Raw genomic sequence first — 14,035 nt, 5'->3', positions numbered from 1 at the left:
CACCATGTCGACTCGACAAGGTTTCTGCTTTGAGGTTCCGAATAAGAAAAAGATTATAGCCATATATGTGGGGGAATTCCTCCATTTTGCTCAGGAAATCAGGGCGGTGATTGTTAATTTATAATGTGATGCCCCCTCTCCCACCAAGAAAAGCAAGGGTTTAGTAGCGTAATCTCTTTCATGAAAAAATCGATGGTTAAAATCCTGTTATTAAGTATTGCGCAAACCCGCAACCAGCAAAATGGCTACTCAGATATTTGGTGTCCCTACGCACTGGGTTTGGGGGAGCCAAGCAGAGTAGCTAGGATCATTTTCAAATAGGAGAATAACGGTCAAGCTTGGACTTTCACTTTGCAGTAGTTAACCCTCCGTCCGGGCTACGCTGTAAAGATCTGCGACAAAATGTACTTTGTAGAATTTTGCCGATTGAGTGGCCTTTTTATTCCAATTTCAGGAATGGGTCAAGAACTTTCTACTATGTACTTCATACTCTTGCAGATTTATGAGGAGGTGGTTGTTGATATCGATCAGAGATGGGTTAGGGCTTATATATCACGTGCCTCTTATAATCTGCTGGAGCGATGAGTGGACACTATCTCTCAGATACGCAGACACCATGTCCATATACAGCAACAAAAGCGCATCCAACGAGTGAAATGGCAAAGATGATACCCTTGCAGTTACTTGGATTTTGGAAGCACATAATAGTAGTTGTTGTTGTTCTTCGTATTTTTTTTTTCTCAGGCTCCATGCAGTCAGAGGCTATGACAGCTAGCCCTCAAGGGCCTTGCCCCAGAATTGCTCAGGCAAACACAACAGCGCAGTTCGTACAGAGCCCAGTACCACCAGGTTGGTTAAGCCATGGCCTTTTTATTATCCCTGCACTCTAGCCCACATCTACTACCATTTCATCGGCAGAGGGATTAATCATTCTTTGTTTCTTGTCTCTTAAATAGACGTACTTATGTCTGTGATCTCTTAAATCTCACACACAGCACCGAGGGCTTGCCATATTCCAACTTGAATATCTTCATCCAAATTGCCTAGATGCATATATGCTCCAGCTTTGTGATGTTAATGATGATACCAATGTTTCAGAGAAATGAAAGAAGAAGCACCTTGACCTTGATGGAATCCTCCAGCTTTGTCAAATTCAGTCTGTTCTTCTTAGTGTGGACCAGTGACTGGCACATCTCTGATCTATTGCTTTGTTCTTCATAGATGAATACACTATTAGCCCACTTTCTGCCAAACTTTGCTCCCTTATTATTCTTCTCTTTGGCCCATTCTACGTCATGGTATATCATCTGCTATATCAATGGCCGCCGTTTAGAGCTAAGCTGAGTATGACCATATTTAGCAAATTGTTCCTGAGATGGTCCCCGAAACATTTCCAGCACGGTTTCAGAGACCTGCGCTAGGAAACAACAATAATTAGAACCTTATATACGGGAAAAATTCCATCCATTTGTTATTCAAGTTCTATTGCACCAAAAGGATGATACGCAACAAGACCCAGTGAATCTGTCCTGAGTGTTAAGAGTGCTTCCTTTTCAAGAATCACGCAGTATTTGTCTCAACATGCCATGGAAGATGGATAATGTTCACACGGTCCCTTTGTAGTGTTGCGAATGATGAAGGAATCGGTTCATAACATTCCAGCTTGCCGAGGTCCGAAGTGTCTAATTTGCCGAAAAGATCTCAGGGGTGGACATCATAGAATGCAGGGTTGATTTGTGTGGGAAAACCGGTGAGAAATTAGAAGCGCCCATGCTAACCAGAGAGTACTCTCTACGACATAGTGCACTCACAACTTGGTCCCCATCGCCAATATCAACAAACATCCTCTTTTGAACCTCTTGCTAATCTTATGACATGACAATACTGCCCTACTGACTATTGTCCAACTGCATTCGGCCAAAATAACCCTAACATTAACCATAGACTTGACCAGGATAAGGAAATCGGGGTCTCAGGTCTCTTGAAGTGATCCTCAGATTTAAGTGCCTATCCACCTTACTACATAGTAGGCACTTCTTATAACTACTAGTGAAGGCTTGTTCCGGATACGACACGGCTTTGGCTAGGTCCTGTCATTTCGTTCTCCAACGAATAACCCAGCCGGCCATGACAGAAACTGACCTGCAAAAATATTGACTGATGAAGGATTATAATGAGAGAATTTCTCACTTTGAATTCTAATTATCCGACGATTATTTTTTGTTTTGTTGGCATCCCCTAGTTATCGCTCACTAGAATGCCACGTGACCCCTCCTATTTAAGCAGTGCTGCGCCCGCTGGATACTTAAAATGAACCAACCTCCACCATGTTTTCTTTTGATAGATTATATTGTGTGGACTATGAATTTTGAGTCAAAATAAGGTAAAACTTTATGTGTGATGATCAACACAACTCAATCGCTTATTTTCAAACTTCACCCGTCGCCTTTCGCGTTTGGAATGATAGGCTCGGAAAGATACGCATCGCGAAGCATTTGATATAGAGCGATTTAATAGAGGGCCATCCCTGCAATATTAAATAAGGCGCCGACTAGTACAGCATTGAGATATAAATAGAGATCGGCAACCAAACGAAGCTGCTGATTGGGACTAGATCCTCTTTTGAAACAGTAAGCATCCGCAGAGTGAGCAGTCGCATGGGGACGATCTGTCATTTGCTTCAGCTCGCAGCTACTTCAACAAGTTTCGAATTGACCACGCCACGCCTTGGATTGACGACTCGGTGATCTTGATAGGTTCCGCCTATGTCTCCGCATAAACAAGGTTGGAAGAATGACGATTAGGTATTTTGAGAAGATGATGATTGATGAGCAGGGATTTGCAGGCACTATCGTATTTTCTCCTGTTTTGCCGCCCCATAAATTGACTGTTCTCCTCAATATGAAATCTTATAAAGACCCTCTTCGCCCCAGACGGTTGAATACCCGAGGAAACAACACCACCTACGCGGTTTCCTCCTCAAGGTTGAAACGCACTTATTTTCCCTATAGAAATTGTGAACTTGCTTGAGCCAGAATGACGCCCCTGTTGCGAACAATATGCGCAATTCTCTGCATCCTCATAGCAGTCCCCCTCACCTTCGCTTGTCCAACCAAGGCTGGAGTTAGCAAGCAAGCTAATAAAAGACCAACATACGCCATCGCTCATATGGTCCTGGACAGAAAGGGCCTCAAAGATGCCATTAAGAACGGCGCCAATTCAGTCGAGATTGACATTGCGGCTTACAAAGAGGGGTGGTGGGCCGACCACGACATAAGAGGCCGGTCATGGGGCGACTCCTTGGAGGACATGTTCAAAGCTGTCGCCAAGGAGAGTAAGAACATCGCATTCGTCTGGCTGGACCTCAAAACGCCCGACATGTGCTCCGGCGCAACCTGCAACAAGGACGTTTTGGATCCCAGCAAATGCAAGCCCAAGGACAAATGCTCCATGAATTCATTGCAGGAATTGGCGCAGAAGATCCTGAATCCCGCCGGTGTGCGCATTCTCTACGGATTCTTTGGGGCAGGCGCGACGGATTCTGCTGGTTTCAACTATATTCAAGGAAACCTGAAGGCTGGCGAGGCAGTATGCCTGAGCGGCGAGGTGGAAAATGTCTTGAATGTCTATAAGAAGAAAGGGCGGGGAGTAAAACCTCAGCAGAGGGTTATGGATTATGGGTACACTCAACTTGAGACTGGGTTTGGAAATTGCAAAGAGAAGGGATACAATACCTGCGCTGGGTTGAGAAACGGTGCGAAAGCTCGGGACAAGGGTGACGTTAAGAGAGTGTTTGGCTGGACGAGCCGGGTTGGTGACGGCGAGCGTGTGGGACAGCTGTTGGACAAAGCGCATGTTGATGGCATTATATACGGCTTCGCGATAACGAGATATTATGATCATGAAGATAGCAGGGCAGCTGCCAGAGACATCACTCAGCGCGTCCAAAAGAGTGACGACCGATATATGGCCACTGGTGCTGACAAGCCCTGGTGATGGCGATTTCTGGTGGTAATTTGGCTATGTTGTTGTTTCCCATTGCTCTATTTTGTACAAATCTTTTTTTTCTTTTTTAAATTTTTGTTTTTTTTCCCATGCGAGGCATGTGTTCCCCTTGAGTTGTAAAATTCTCTATTAATTCAGTACCGCTTTGCTTGTATCCTATTGCAGCTGCTTTGAAGGCATGATTTCAACCCAATTCTTATCAAACTCAAAATTTTCTCTTGGATAGTAATAAATGATTCACGGTAGTCATGGCCTGTTACCATATGGCGGCTTAGCACCCTATTTTGAGTAGGCTAAGCACAGTGGAGTAAGTAAGTATCTATGGGATATTTTATATTAGAATATTCGCCTTCACCAACATTCGAAGTAACTTGTAATTAGCAAGGACAGTATTGGCTCTCTAGAAAGAAAACCAGACTAGACTACCTTCGCCACATGGGATATGAATATAAACAACCGAAATCATCAGCTCGTGGCATCGTTAATGTCTTCGGAGAAAATCATAAACAAACAGAACCTAAGAGTTTCGCTTCATTTCCTCTAAGAAACAAATATAATTTGATTCATAGAGACATGAAGTTCAACCTTATCCCTTAACCGTAATATTCTGATCTCCATTTTTATTGCCGGTGGTAGCCGCCGACGTAACTGGAGAAATTTTGGGATTGCTGCCATCCTCATTCTCCATATGCCCGCAAGACAATCCGGCCAATAACATCCTTCGTATCCTTCTCACATTTCTCCAGCTCCTCCCTAGCAACTCTCTCCTCGTGTTGAATATCTTGCTGCTGCACTTTAACCCACTGCCTATGTCTCTCACAGCGTTTCTTGATACAAACTCCGCGAGCGATCCTATCAACAGTCATATCGTCCCTATCCGCATCTTGCATCTCAATGTCCCCAAAACCATCAGGTTCCGGATCAGCAGCTTTGAGGGCCCCAGAGTGAAGGGCTTCCTTTCCTTCTTCTGACAATCTCCACTCGTCGAACTCGTCATCAGACCATGCCAGGCGACGGTCATACCCGCAGATATCCTTCCATGAGGATGCGCTGGTTTTTGGGTCCGCCTGGCGAATGTGCTCAAGGATTGTTTTTGCACGTTGGCGAATCAGAGTAAGGAAGGTGTCCCGATCTTGGAGCATTTCGAGCTGGCCGCGGAGCTCTCTTCGTTTTTGCCGGAGATTGTCGATATGTTGGCGTTCATTGGCGGTGAATTGGATCTGATGAGCATCGAGATCAAAGTCAATTTGATCAACATCCTGAGACACTGTGTTGGTTCTGAATTTAGATGATGAGTCTTCCAAGGGAATGCTAGAGGATGGTGTTAGTTTTTCGGTCACGGAAGGAGGTAGGATGTTGTCGCCCAGTTCACGAAACTCTTGAGCAGATGCCACCCCTGTGACCACAGATTTGAGGTCATTCTTAGAAAGGATCCCGCCTCTACTACCAAGGTCTTCAGTTTGCCCATTTTCCGTCTCAGCTTCGTCCTCAACGTCCTCCTCATCCTCCTCATCCTCATCACGTGGATTAGATACACCAGGGTCCGGCTGAACTCCATCTGGTTCTGTATCATCACGATGAACTCCCTTTTGGCGGCGTTTTCCAACTACTACTGATGATCCTCGCGAACGACTGTCTGTAGCTGACGTGTTTGCAGCAGGCGAAGCCCCAGCCGCTGATCCTTGTTTTGAGAGAGAAGCTTTTTGGCGCATAAACTCTCGACCGTGTTCGTCACTACAGTATTTGCTGGGAACCATCCCCCCTGAAATTCTGGCTGGTCGTCTGCAACCTGGGAGACGACACATTCGTTTCCAAGTCGTATGGATTCCTTTTTTTGCTTCACATGCAGGGCCTGTGGATGTCAGCCAGTGCGTTACAAATTGAACAAAGCCGACTTCACAACCAAGTAAGGGACAAGCCCTGTTGAAGTACTCACAAATATATTTATCAATCAGATCGGCATCTGATTGATTGATCTTGACACATTTCCCATGAAACCAATCCTCGCATCCGCCATCACACCCAATCATCCAAGTGTGATTGTCAGGTTTACGACAAATACAAAACAGCTCCGTTGAATCTTCATCCTCGTAAACGTCATCCCCATCCACATCTTGCTGGGATTCGGGAGCTTTTATCGCCTTTTTAGTTTCCGGCACTGGAGAGCCGGCAACGGACAACGAACTCTGCTTTCGACTTTTTACAGGAGCCTTGCTTGCACGCGAGGATATCGGTGTTGCTGATCGTCGAAGTGGCGAAGCAGCACCATCAACGCTTTCGGTATCATTCAGTTTGCGCTTTTTAACGGCAGGCTTTCTTGTAGGATTTCCTTTTTTCGTAGATGACACAGCTCTTTTCTTCGTACTCGGACCCGGGCTAGAGTCCAGGGGTTTGGTGGATGTCACTGGGGACGAACGTTCTGTGGAGGAAGCACGGGACATAGATTCACATTTAAGGTCTGTTATTTTCCTGGGTGTCCATGGCTCCTTCGTTAGCACCGGGATATCAGCTGCTGAACCGTTAGGGATAGATTCTAGGCTCAGACTGGGAGGCTCAATTTTGATCTCGGATTTCAAGTCGAGGTTTCTTGAGGCGGAATGGTCGACTGAAATATCGTAAAGGTCACGCCAAAACGCATCTGGTATCGATACACCACCGTCAGAGGAGACATCGGCAGAGTCAAGGCATCGGATTTTATGATGAATATTTTTGGCTCGATCCCAACCGAAGTAACCGGCGCTATACCACCCAATAATCCCGACGATCGTATCTTTATCTACAATGATATTGGCAGGAACCATATTATTATTAGTGAAAGATAGGTTCTGATTCGAATCGGAGGCAGGACCGAAAAGGATGTCGTATTCAGCCTGTTGCAGCCGGTGTTCCTCCTTGGGCCTGTTTCCCTTGACAACGTAAGACGGACTGCTACGACCATCATTGACGCTATTAATTCGTTGTATTATATTTCGTGCTTGCTTCTTGAAGTTTTCCTTTTGCTTTCTGGTGAGGTAGGGCCACGCAACTTCCAACGAAACCCCAGGGATGCGGGACTGAACAAGCACATCGCGACCATTAAGTTTAGTTCTAAGATATATCTCTGGTAACTGTATATCTGGAAGAATCTTCTCTGCTATCTTAATAGCATAAATTTCGTTTTCATCGGCGACGCTATAGTCCCCAGTTGGCTCCGTAGAATTGTGGTCACTTTTCACTATCACGCTCCCCAATGCAAAAGTGTCTCTCTTACCAGCTGCTAGAGTGTTGATACGCGTTTTCTCATCACACCTGGCTAGAACTGCTTCCCAGTAGCGAAGTGACTCATCGTCATTAGAGTTGCAGTGAATTGGGTCCGGTTCGAAATCGTTAGAGCTAGGACGGTAGCGGCCATAGTGAGGATGTCGAGCTAGAAACCGGTCGGATGGGGGTAACTTTTCTGCATTCGTCTCATAAGGATTAACATCCAGGTCTGTAAGCATGGTTGCAGCCTCACTTGGGAGGAGTCCCATGTCACCAGCGTCCCTAATATAGGAGGCTGATATTGCAAGCTGAGTCCTCTCTGCGCACGAGATGGACGCGACTGAGAAATTTATTGAGGAAAGAAAGTAGGATTATGGGGAGGGTTCAGGTTTGCCTAACGGAATTCGTTTATCTTGTAAAGGAAGCCAACGTGGAACATGGTGGATGCTTTTCTAGGGCGTGTAAGGCCTAATGTTATGCCGCGTGCATCTCTGGAAGGTTGGTGGTTCGAGGAAGGTTCGACGCAACAAGCAGCTCTAAAACGCGCCTAAGTTCCGGTGTCAATCGAATGCCGAAGACGCCTTGACTAAAAAGATTGGTAATCCTGGATTCAGAGACCCTGAGCGGCGTTGTACGCTGAGAAAGTCCGTGTGGATTGTACGCTGAGAGTTGGTTTGCCGGAGGACCGTGGATTCAGATTGCTCGTACAGAGGCTGCAGGAGGCATACAAGCTTGCTTGGGTTCGCCAAGTGAGTAACCGCCGCCGCCAGCTAGCAGTAATGCGTCGCGACGAGGGGGCCAACTTGCCCACTGGGAGACGGACGAAAAATGAGCTTGAACTGGGGAGAAACTGGCAGAGTGTCTGGAGCTGTGTTCGGCGAGCAGGATGGGGATGGGGATGGGTTGCGGAGGTTGGTCTCAGAGCTCTGAAAATCACGACCGTCGCTTAACTTTAATCATGAACCTTGGCGAGGTCCGGCGCGGTTTTTCGAACAACGACTCCAAACTACTGCGTACTCAGACGCCACACGAACACGGCGGGAGGCAAAAGAAGACAGTGCCGAGTGGGAAATACATGATGAAGTCCAAGTGCCCATGAGGTTGGCAGAATCACCAACACTTTCTGCATGGCGAGATGCGCCGTTCTCTCACTGCGCCTGCGCCCACTGGCCGCCGCAGATCCCCCATCCGCCAGACCAGTCAAAGTAGAAATTCAGAATTGAAGGTTTCAAGGCACCTCAGTGTAGCTGGCTAGCAGGGGTCTTATCAAGTATTGTGGCGGACGTAAAGCTTGCGAAAACAGAATTTTCTGCCACCCCCTGAAAAGTAGTAGCAAAACACCGCAAAAATAACCAAAATATCCACGTATCTCTAGAATCATTCAAATATCATCCAATTCATTCAAATACGCACCTTTATCATCAAATACGCACCTTTATCATCAAATCTGCCAATATGCCCCGCAACACCCACCGTTCTACTGCCTCGCAAGCTCGTAAAAGGACTCCAACTACCCTGCGCCTTCGTCTGCCCAAACCGCCTGTTCCGGATGTTCCGGATAATGACAAGAATCCAACTGATGATGAGAAGGAGGAGGAGGAGGAGGAGGAGGAGGAGACACAGTCAGAAGATCCTCGATTTCTGCGAACACCTACCCCTGAGCCCGAGATCTCATTCAGGCTGTATGAACGGGTGATTATCAATGGGATAAAGGAGCCTATAAAGATCAAGTTACGGAATGTCACAACAAATGATATGACTGTCAGCTTCTATCGTATTCAATATACTGCAAAAAGAATAGCTGAAGAGTATGTTATGAAGCAGAACTGCAAGGAGATAGAAGTTGCAAATTGTATAGCAGTCATCTCATCAAACAAACGTGGATCTTCAATCAAAATCACCCTTGAGAAGGAGACAGATTGGAGAGAGATTATCACTCTTTTGAAGGAGTTATATAAGGAGAAGATGAGCGGATTTAGCATCGAGATTACCACCTCTTTTAATCTTCTTGATATCTCAACTCTATCCTCAAACACCTCTGTAATACGCGGTCCTGCAGCTTTCATTGGAGTGTCGGATTCACAATTAACAACCCAGACATTGGCATCAAAAAGAGCATTAGATGTCAAAGAAGAAGTAATCTCACCACCTGCCAAATCCCCTCTCTATCGTCCTGCCAAATCCCCTCGAATTCATGAAATATCCGATGACGAAAAGCTGCCGCCTACGCGTACAAGATCCACGGCCACTAGCCAGCAGCTGAAGGAGGCTCGAAATCGACGGTCAAATGAGCGCGATTCTTTGCGGATTGGGCGTGAGATAACTGCTCACTGGCGTTGTCAAAAGATGAATTGTCATAACTTTGAGCAGGGCACTTGTTGGATGGCTTTTGATGATACTCATATTCAACTCCTGAGTAGTGAGATTGCCAGTTGGATAGATGATGTTGAACGTGGACATGCAACAGTTAAAAATCCGTCAAGAAAGATGACAAAAAGATTAATGGATAGAAAGGAGAAGAAGGAACGAAAAAGCGAACCTATCTCTGCTTCTAACCCTTCTATACAGACACCTCAGATGCCAGCAGTTATCTTCCCTCCCTCAACTCCTTCTTCATCTAATATTGTGTCTCCAAGTGAGATAATCAATGTGATGGTGATGAAATATATGATGGAAGGAATGGGAGGCATGGGAGGACTGAATTCAAACTTGCCATCGAATCCAAACCTGCCGTCGAATCCAAACCTGCCGTCGAATCCAAATCTGCCGTCGAATCCAAATCTGCCGTCGAATCCAAACCTGCCGTCGAATCCAAATCTGCCGTCGAATCCAAACCTGCCTCCTATTCGAAGTAGTCCAATCCCTCAGTTTGGTGAACACGCGGATCTGTTTATTGATGAGTTCTTCAACTGGTTGATGACAGAGAGACCTCGAAGAGCAGAAGCTCTTTTAACTGCAAAGAGCATTATTCAGAATGAAGGATTTGAACTGGATCATATACGGACAATGACAAATGAGCAGGTGGTTCAGTTGAATATTGGAATGGGTATATTCTCGATAATAAGAGATGGGTTAAAGAGTCCTATCTGGCAGTCACGGTTGAAGGAGATTAAATTGTCTTTATCTGCTGTTTGTAGTGATGGCAGCAGACCTCATACTGCTTCTGCTTCTGAATTTGAAACTTAGATATTATATATCATCATAATTGAATTGCAATCTGAATCTTTCTAGATTTTACAATACTATCCTATATGAGCAGATCTGAAATATCCTCTTGCATCTTCTTCTCCCATGAAGTTCTCAACTGCATGATGCAAGAAGGCTTCAAAATCTCCATCAAACTGATTCTCTAACTGACATCTGTATCTTCTAATCCATTCTTTCAACGCGTGAAATGACTCCTCTATAGGATTATAATCAGGAGAATATGGGGGTAAGAATAAAAGTCCAATGCCAGCTTCTCTGCAGAGATCTCGCAGTGCTTGTGAACGATGAGAAGAGCAATTATCCATCACTAGGTAGTGATAACCTCGTTGGCATTTGGGCAGTATCCGGACACGTACAAACTCATTGAACCTCTCTGTATTATAGGACCCCTGATATATATCATAATCAAGATATCCATTGACACTTATCGCAGGTAAGATTGACCATCTGCGAGATCGTTTACAGGGCCTTCTAATGCGACAAGGGAATCCTCTGCTTGACCATCCATATCGTCGATCTGCAGTACGTTCATTCGCAGCACTCTCATCTAAAAATATAAGTTGATCAGGTTGATACTGAGTAACTTGAATACGCCATTCAGCTCGAAGTTCTTCGTCGCGTTGAGTGGCCACGGGTTCAACCTATATCAAATAGAACTGACGGATTAGCAGGTTCTATAAGTGACAATTGCAATAATTAATCACCTTTTTCCGTGTCAAATTCAGTTTCTTCAACAATCTAGATATCGATCGAGGGTGGATATCAACATCAAATTCATCCTTCACAAAGCAGACAGCCTCATCGCGATATGCAGTTGGATATGCCTCAAAAAAATCCTCCAAACCTGACAAGATATCCGGTGTGATCTTTGGCTTTACACCCCATGTTGAACGAGGACTTCTAGCAGTTCCAAAGCAGCGAATATTTCGTTGGATTCGATATACAGTGGCCAGATGGCACTCAATGGTCCGCGCAATCTGAGCAGGCATATAACCATCGTTTAGAAGGCGTACGATCTCATTGGTGGTAAATTCGCTGAGCTGGGGGGGCATATTGGCAGATTTGATGATAAAGGTGCGTATTTGATGATAAAGGTGCGTATTTGAATGAATTGGATGATATTTGAATGATTCTAGAGATACGTGGATATTTTGGTTATTTTTGCGGTGTTTTGCTACTACTTTTCAGGGGGTGGCAGAAAATTCTGTTTTCGCAAGCTTTACGTCCGCCACAATATGTGCCTTTTGGGGTAACCTCGAGCTATTGACCAGACGAACAAATCTGATCGTGGCTTCAGAAGACGAACAGTAGAAGCATATTATCCAGGGGCATCATGTTATTGTCCTCTACCATGAACGACCAGTATTGCTAGATCCATCGCACCGCTTGAAGGGCAATTCTATATTTGCTTTTTACTCCTACTTTGTTTGTTGCGTCCCATCCAGCCTTTCCCCGCCTCGAAGCTGGTTCCGAAAATCAACCTTTCAACCTAATGAGAGCTCACTGCATCACATCCTTCGGGAATCCCAGTTGCCATGTCTGAACCCGCGAAGGAGCCCTTGCGTTCTACAGCTCCTCCAGCAGTTCGTGCCTCCAATCCGCCCTTGCGGTATAAGTTTATCGACGCATCCGCAAACAACCCTGAGAGTTTGGCTAGTGTCAAACGTCATGTCATGCTAGAATATGCGCGTCAGAAAAAATGGCAACAGCAACAACGCCTTGACACTGATGTTGAAGACGATGCAGATATAGACACCAGTGGGGAAACTAAGACACAGCGTGGAAAACGACATGTAACATGTGCCAGAGAACGAACACAAGTCCCAAGTGACCGGAAAGGCAAAAAGCGTCTTGGACCTGCGAATACCCTCAGCGATGGTGAAGGGCATCGTCTGGTGGTAGATCGGGATTTTCAGCTGGTGCATCGGCTACCGCACTCGCTAGACCCTGACCCTGGTAAATACGGGGAATATCAAGGCTTGGAGAACGCTGATGACACTGGACTCGGCCTTGATGCTGATTATTATGATAACTGGGGAATATCTTCTTCATTGGGACCATTCGCAGACCCAGGACCTTCGGGACTGCCACCTTTTTGGTATGGGCCCTTGGGTGATGAGTATCAGTCTGAAGCAAATTATCCCGGATTTCAAAGCAATAGCGGATCATCTGAGTCGTGTGGTTTGTCCACATGGTCCTCCTCTACCTATTCATCACCCAGGTGGCTGTCACCCGCTCCGCAGACACACCTAAGTGCGGCGCGAACTGATCCCTTTGATAGTTTACCAATTTCGCTTGACGAAGAAGGGAAGATTCTGTTCGATTTCTATGCTAATGTTATGCCATCATGTTCATACGGGTTCCATACAAGATCGCCAAATGCTCATAATTGGTATTTGCAAGTGTTCATACCAGAAGCTATGAAGGGAGATATTACTTTCCAAAATACCATCCTCGTGCATGCCGCAAATACGCAAGCGTGGGTAAAAGGCCTGTCAGAAACGCGTGCGGCTCTTACCCACCGTGGACGTGGAATAGAGATGTTGCGAAAACATTTCGAGAAGCATCCTGCAGATATTTCGGATGCCGCCATCTCTGCAACCCTCAGCTGCGCTGCAGTGGAAGATTTTGACCCTCGTCCAGAGCGCAAACCAATCAGCTGGATCCATATGCGTGCCGCAATGCAGATGATCCGTGCCAGGGGAGGACCAGCCGCATTTCAACAGAATCAAAGAATGGTCATGTTAATCAACTGGCAGGATTATATCCTCGCAGGTTACGAAACCAAGGGACCATCATTTTTTTATGTACATATCCCTGCGTACGTCCAGAACCAGAACCCCAACCCCTCGGATCAAACGTTAAGTATTGGAGACCAATTGTTTACGCCCCTTGACGAAATCCATACTCAATGTGAAGAATTCCTTTCCTTCCTCCACCGCTGCGAGCGGCTCTCTCTCACCCAAAAATCTTCACACGCGCTCTTCAGCCCGCTAATTCCCAACCGGTATTCGGCCTTTCAACCAGACACCCTGTTGTTTCGAATCCTCTCCTCTCCTCCCGGAATTCGCTACTCGATCCCTGGTGAGAGAAAACAGATAATATCCCGCCTTGCAGCGTTGATGACAATCAATGTTGCCCTGTGGGACTACCGCAATCTGCCTCACAAAGTCGAAACCTTCCTGAATGGACTACAAACCAAGCTTCTAACAAGCGAAGTCGATGTCAGCAGCTCTGTGGAAGCCCTTCTGCAAATCCTACTCGCATGCGACGACTCTTTTGGCTTAGTTAGTGATGACTCTGAGCCCTTAGGTCTGCCCTTGCGAAAGTCTGCAACGCCCGCCGCTGCACCTGTACCCTCTGAACGCCCCTGGTTTGTTGGGAGAATGCTTAAAATTGCGAAGCGGCTGGGGAGGTCGTCTTGGGAGCGGCTGAATGACACCCTCCTATCCTTCCTCACGCTGACGGCGGAAACGCCAAAGCTGCCGTCGTGGGAAAATGAATTGAGACATGAGATTCTCACGGCCCCTTTGACGAGCTATATTATGCCCCTATTGCAGTGATTTACGAAGTTCTGGGTTTT

At 46.1% G+C, this 14,035-nt stretch overlaps 4 protein-coding genes across 4 annotated transcripts; 2 read left to right on the top strand and 2 right to left on the bottom strand.

Moving 5' to 3' along the window:
- Positions 1 to 3,036: 3,036 nt before the first annotated feature.
- HCBG_06705 (phospholipase D) lies at positions 3,037 to 3,996 on the top strand (the record flags this gene model as incomplete). Its single annotated transcript, XM_045433754.1, has 1 exon — positions 3,037 to 3,996. One exon carries the CDS (start codon positions 3,037 to 3,039, stop codon positions 3,994 to 3,996), a length of 960 nt encoding a protein of 319 aa, XP_045285235.1.
- A 78-nt stretch (positions 3,997 to 4,074) lies between these two features.
- HCBG_06704 (uncharacterized protein) lies at positions 4,075 to 7,484 on the bottom strand (the record flags this gene model as incomplete). The annotated part of the gene is made up of 2 exons (XM_045433753.1): positions 4,075 to 5,842; positions 5,942 to 7,484. 2 exons carry the CDS (start codon positions 7,482 to 7,484, stop codon positions 4,683 to 4,685), a joined length of 2,703 nt encoding a protein of 900 aa, XP_045285234.1.
- A 371-nt stretch (positions 7,485 to 7,855) lies between these two features.
- HCBG_06703 (uncharacterized protein) lies at positions 7,856 to 8,342 on the bottom strand (the record flags this gene model as incomplete). Its single annotated transcript, XM_045433752.1, has 2 exons — positions 7,856 to 8,171; positions 8,263 to 8,342. The coding sequence occupies 2 exons, from the start codon at positions 8,340 to 8,342 to the stop codon at positions 7,856 to 7,858; spliced, it is 396 nt and encodes a 131-aa protein (XP_045285233.1).
- A 3,645-nt stretch (positions 8,343 to 11,987) lies between these two features.
- On the top strand, positions 11,988 to 14,015 carry HCBG_06702 (sigma-70 region 2 family protein; the record flags this gene model as incomplete). Its single annotated transcript, XM_045433751.1, has 1 exon — positions 11,988 to 14,015. One exon carries the CDS (start codon positions 11,988 to 11,990, stop codon positions 14,013 to 14,015), a length of 2,028 nt encoding a protein of 675 aa, XP_045285232.1.
- Positions 14,016 to 14,035: the final 20 nt, after the last annotated feature.

Source organism: Histoplasma capsulatum (assembly GCF_000150115.1).
Source record: "Histoplasma capsulatum G186AR genomic scaffold supercont2.10, whole genome shotgun sequence".
In the NCBI taxonomy this organism is placed as follows: Eukaryota; Fungi; Ascomycota; class Eurotiomycetes; order Onygenales; family Ajellomycetaceae; genus Histoplasma; species Histoplasma capsulatum.
Note: the sequence above shows the minus strand (reverse complement) of the source record. Positions and strands in the feature narration are given on the sequence as shown.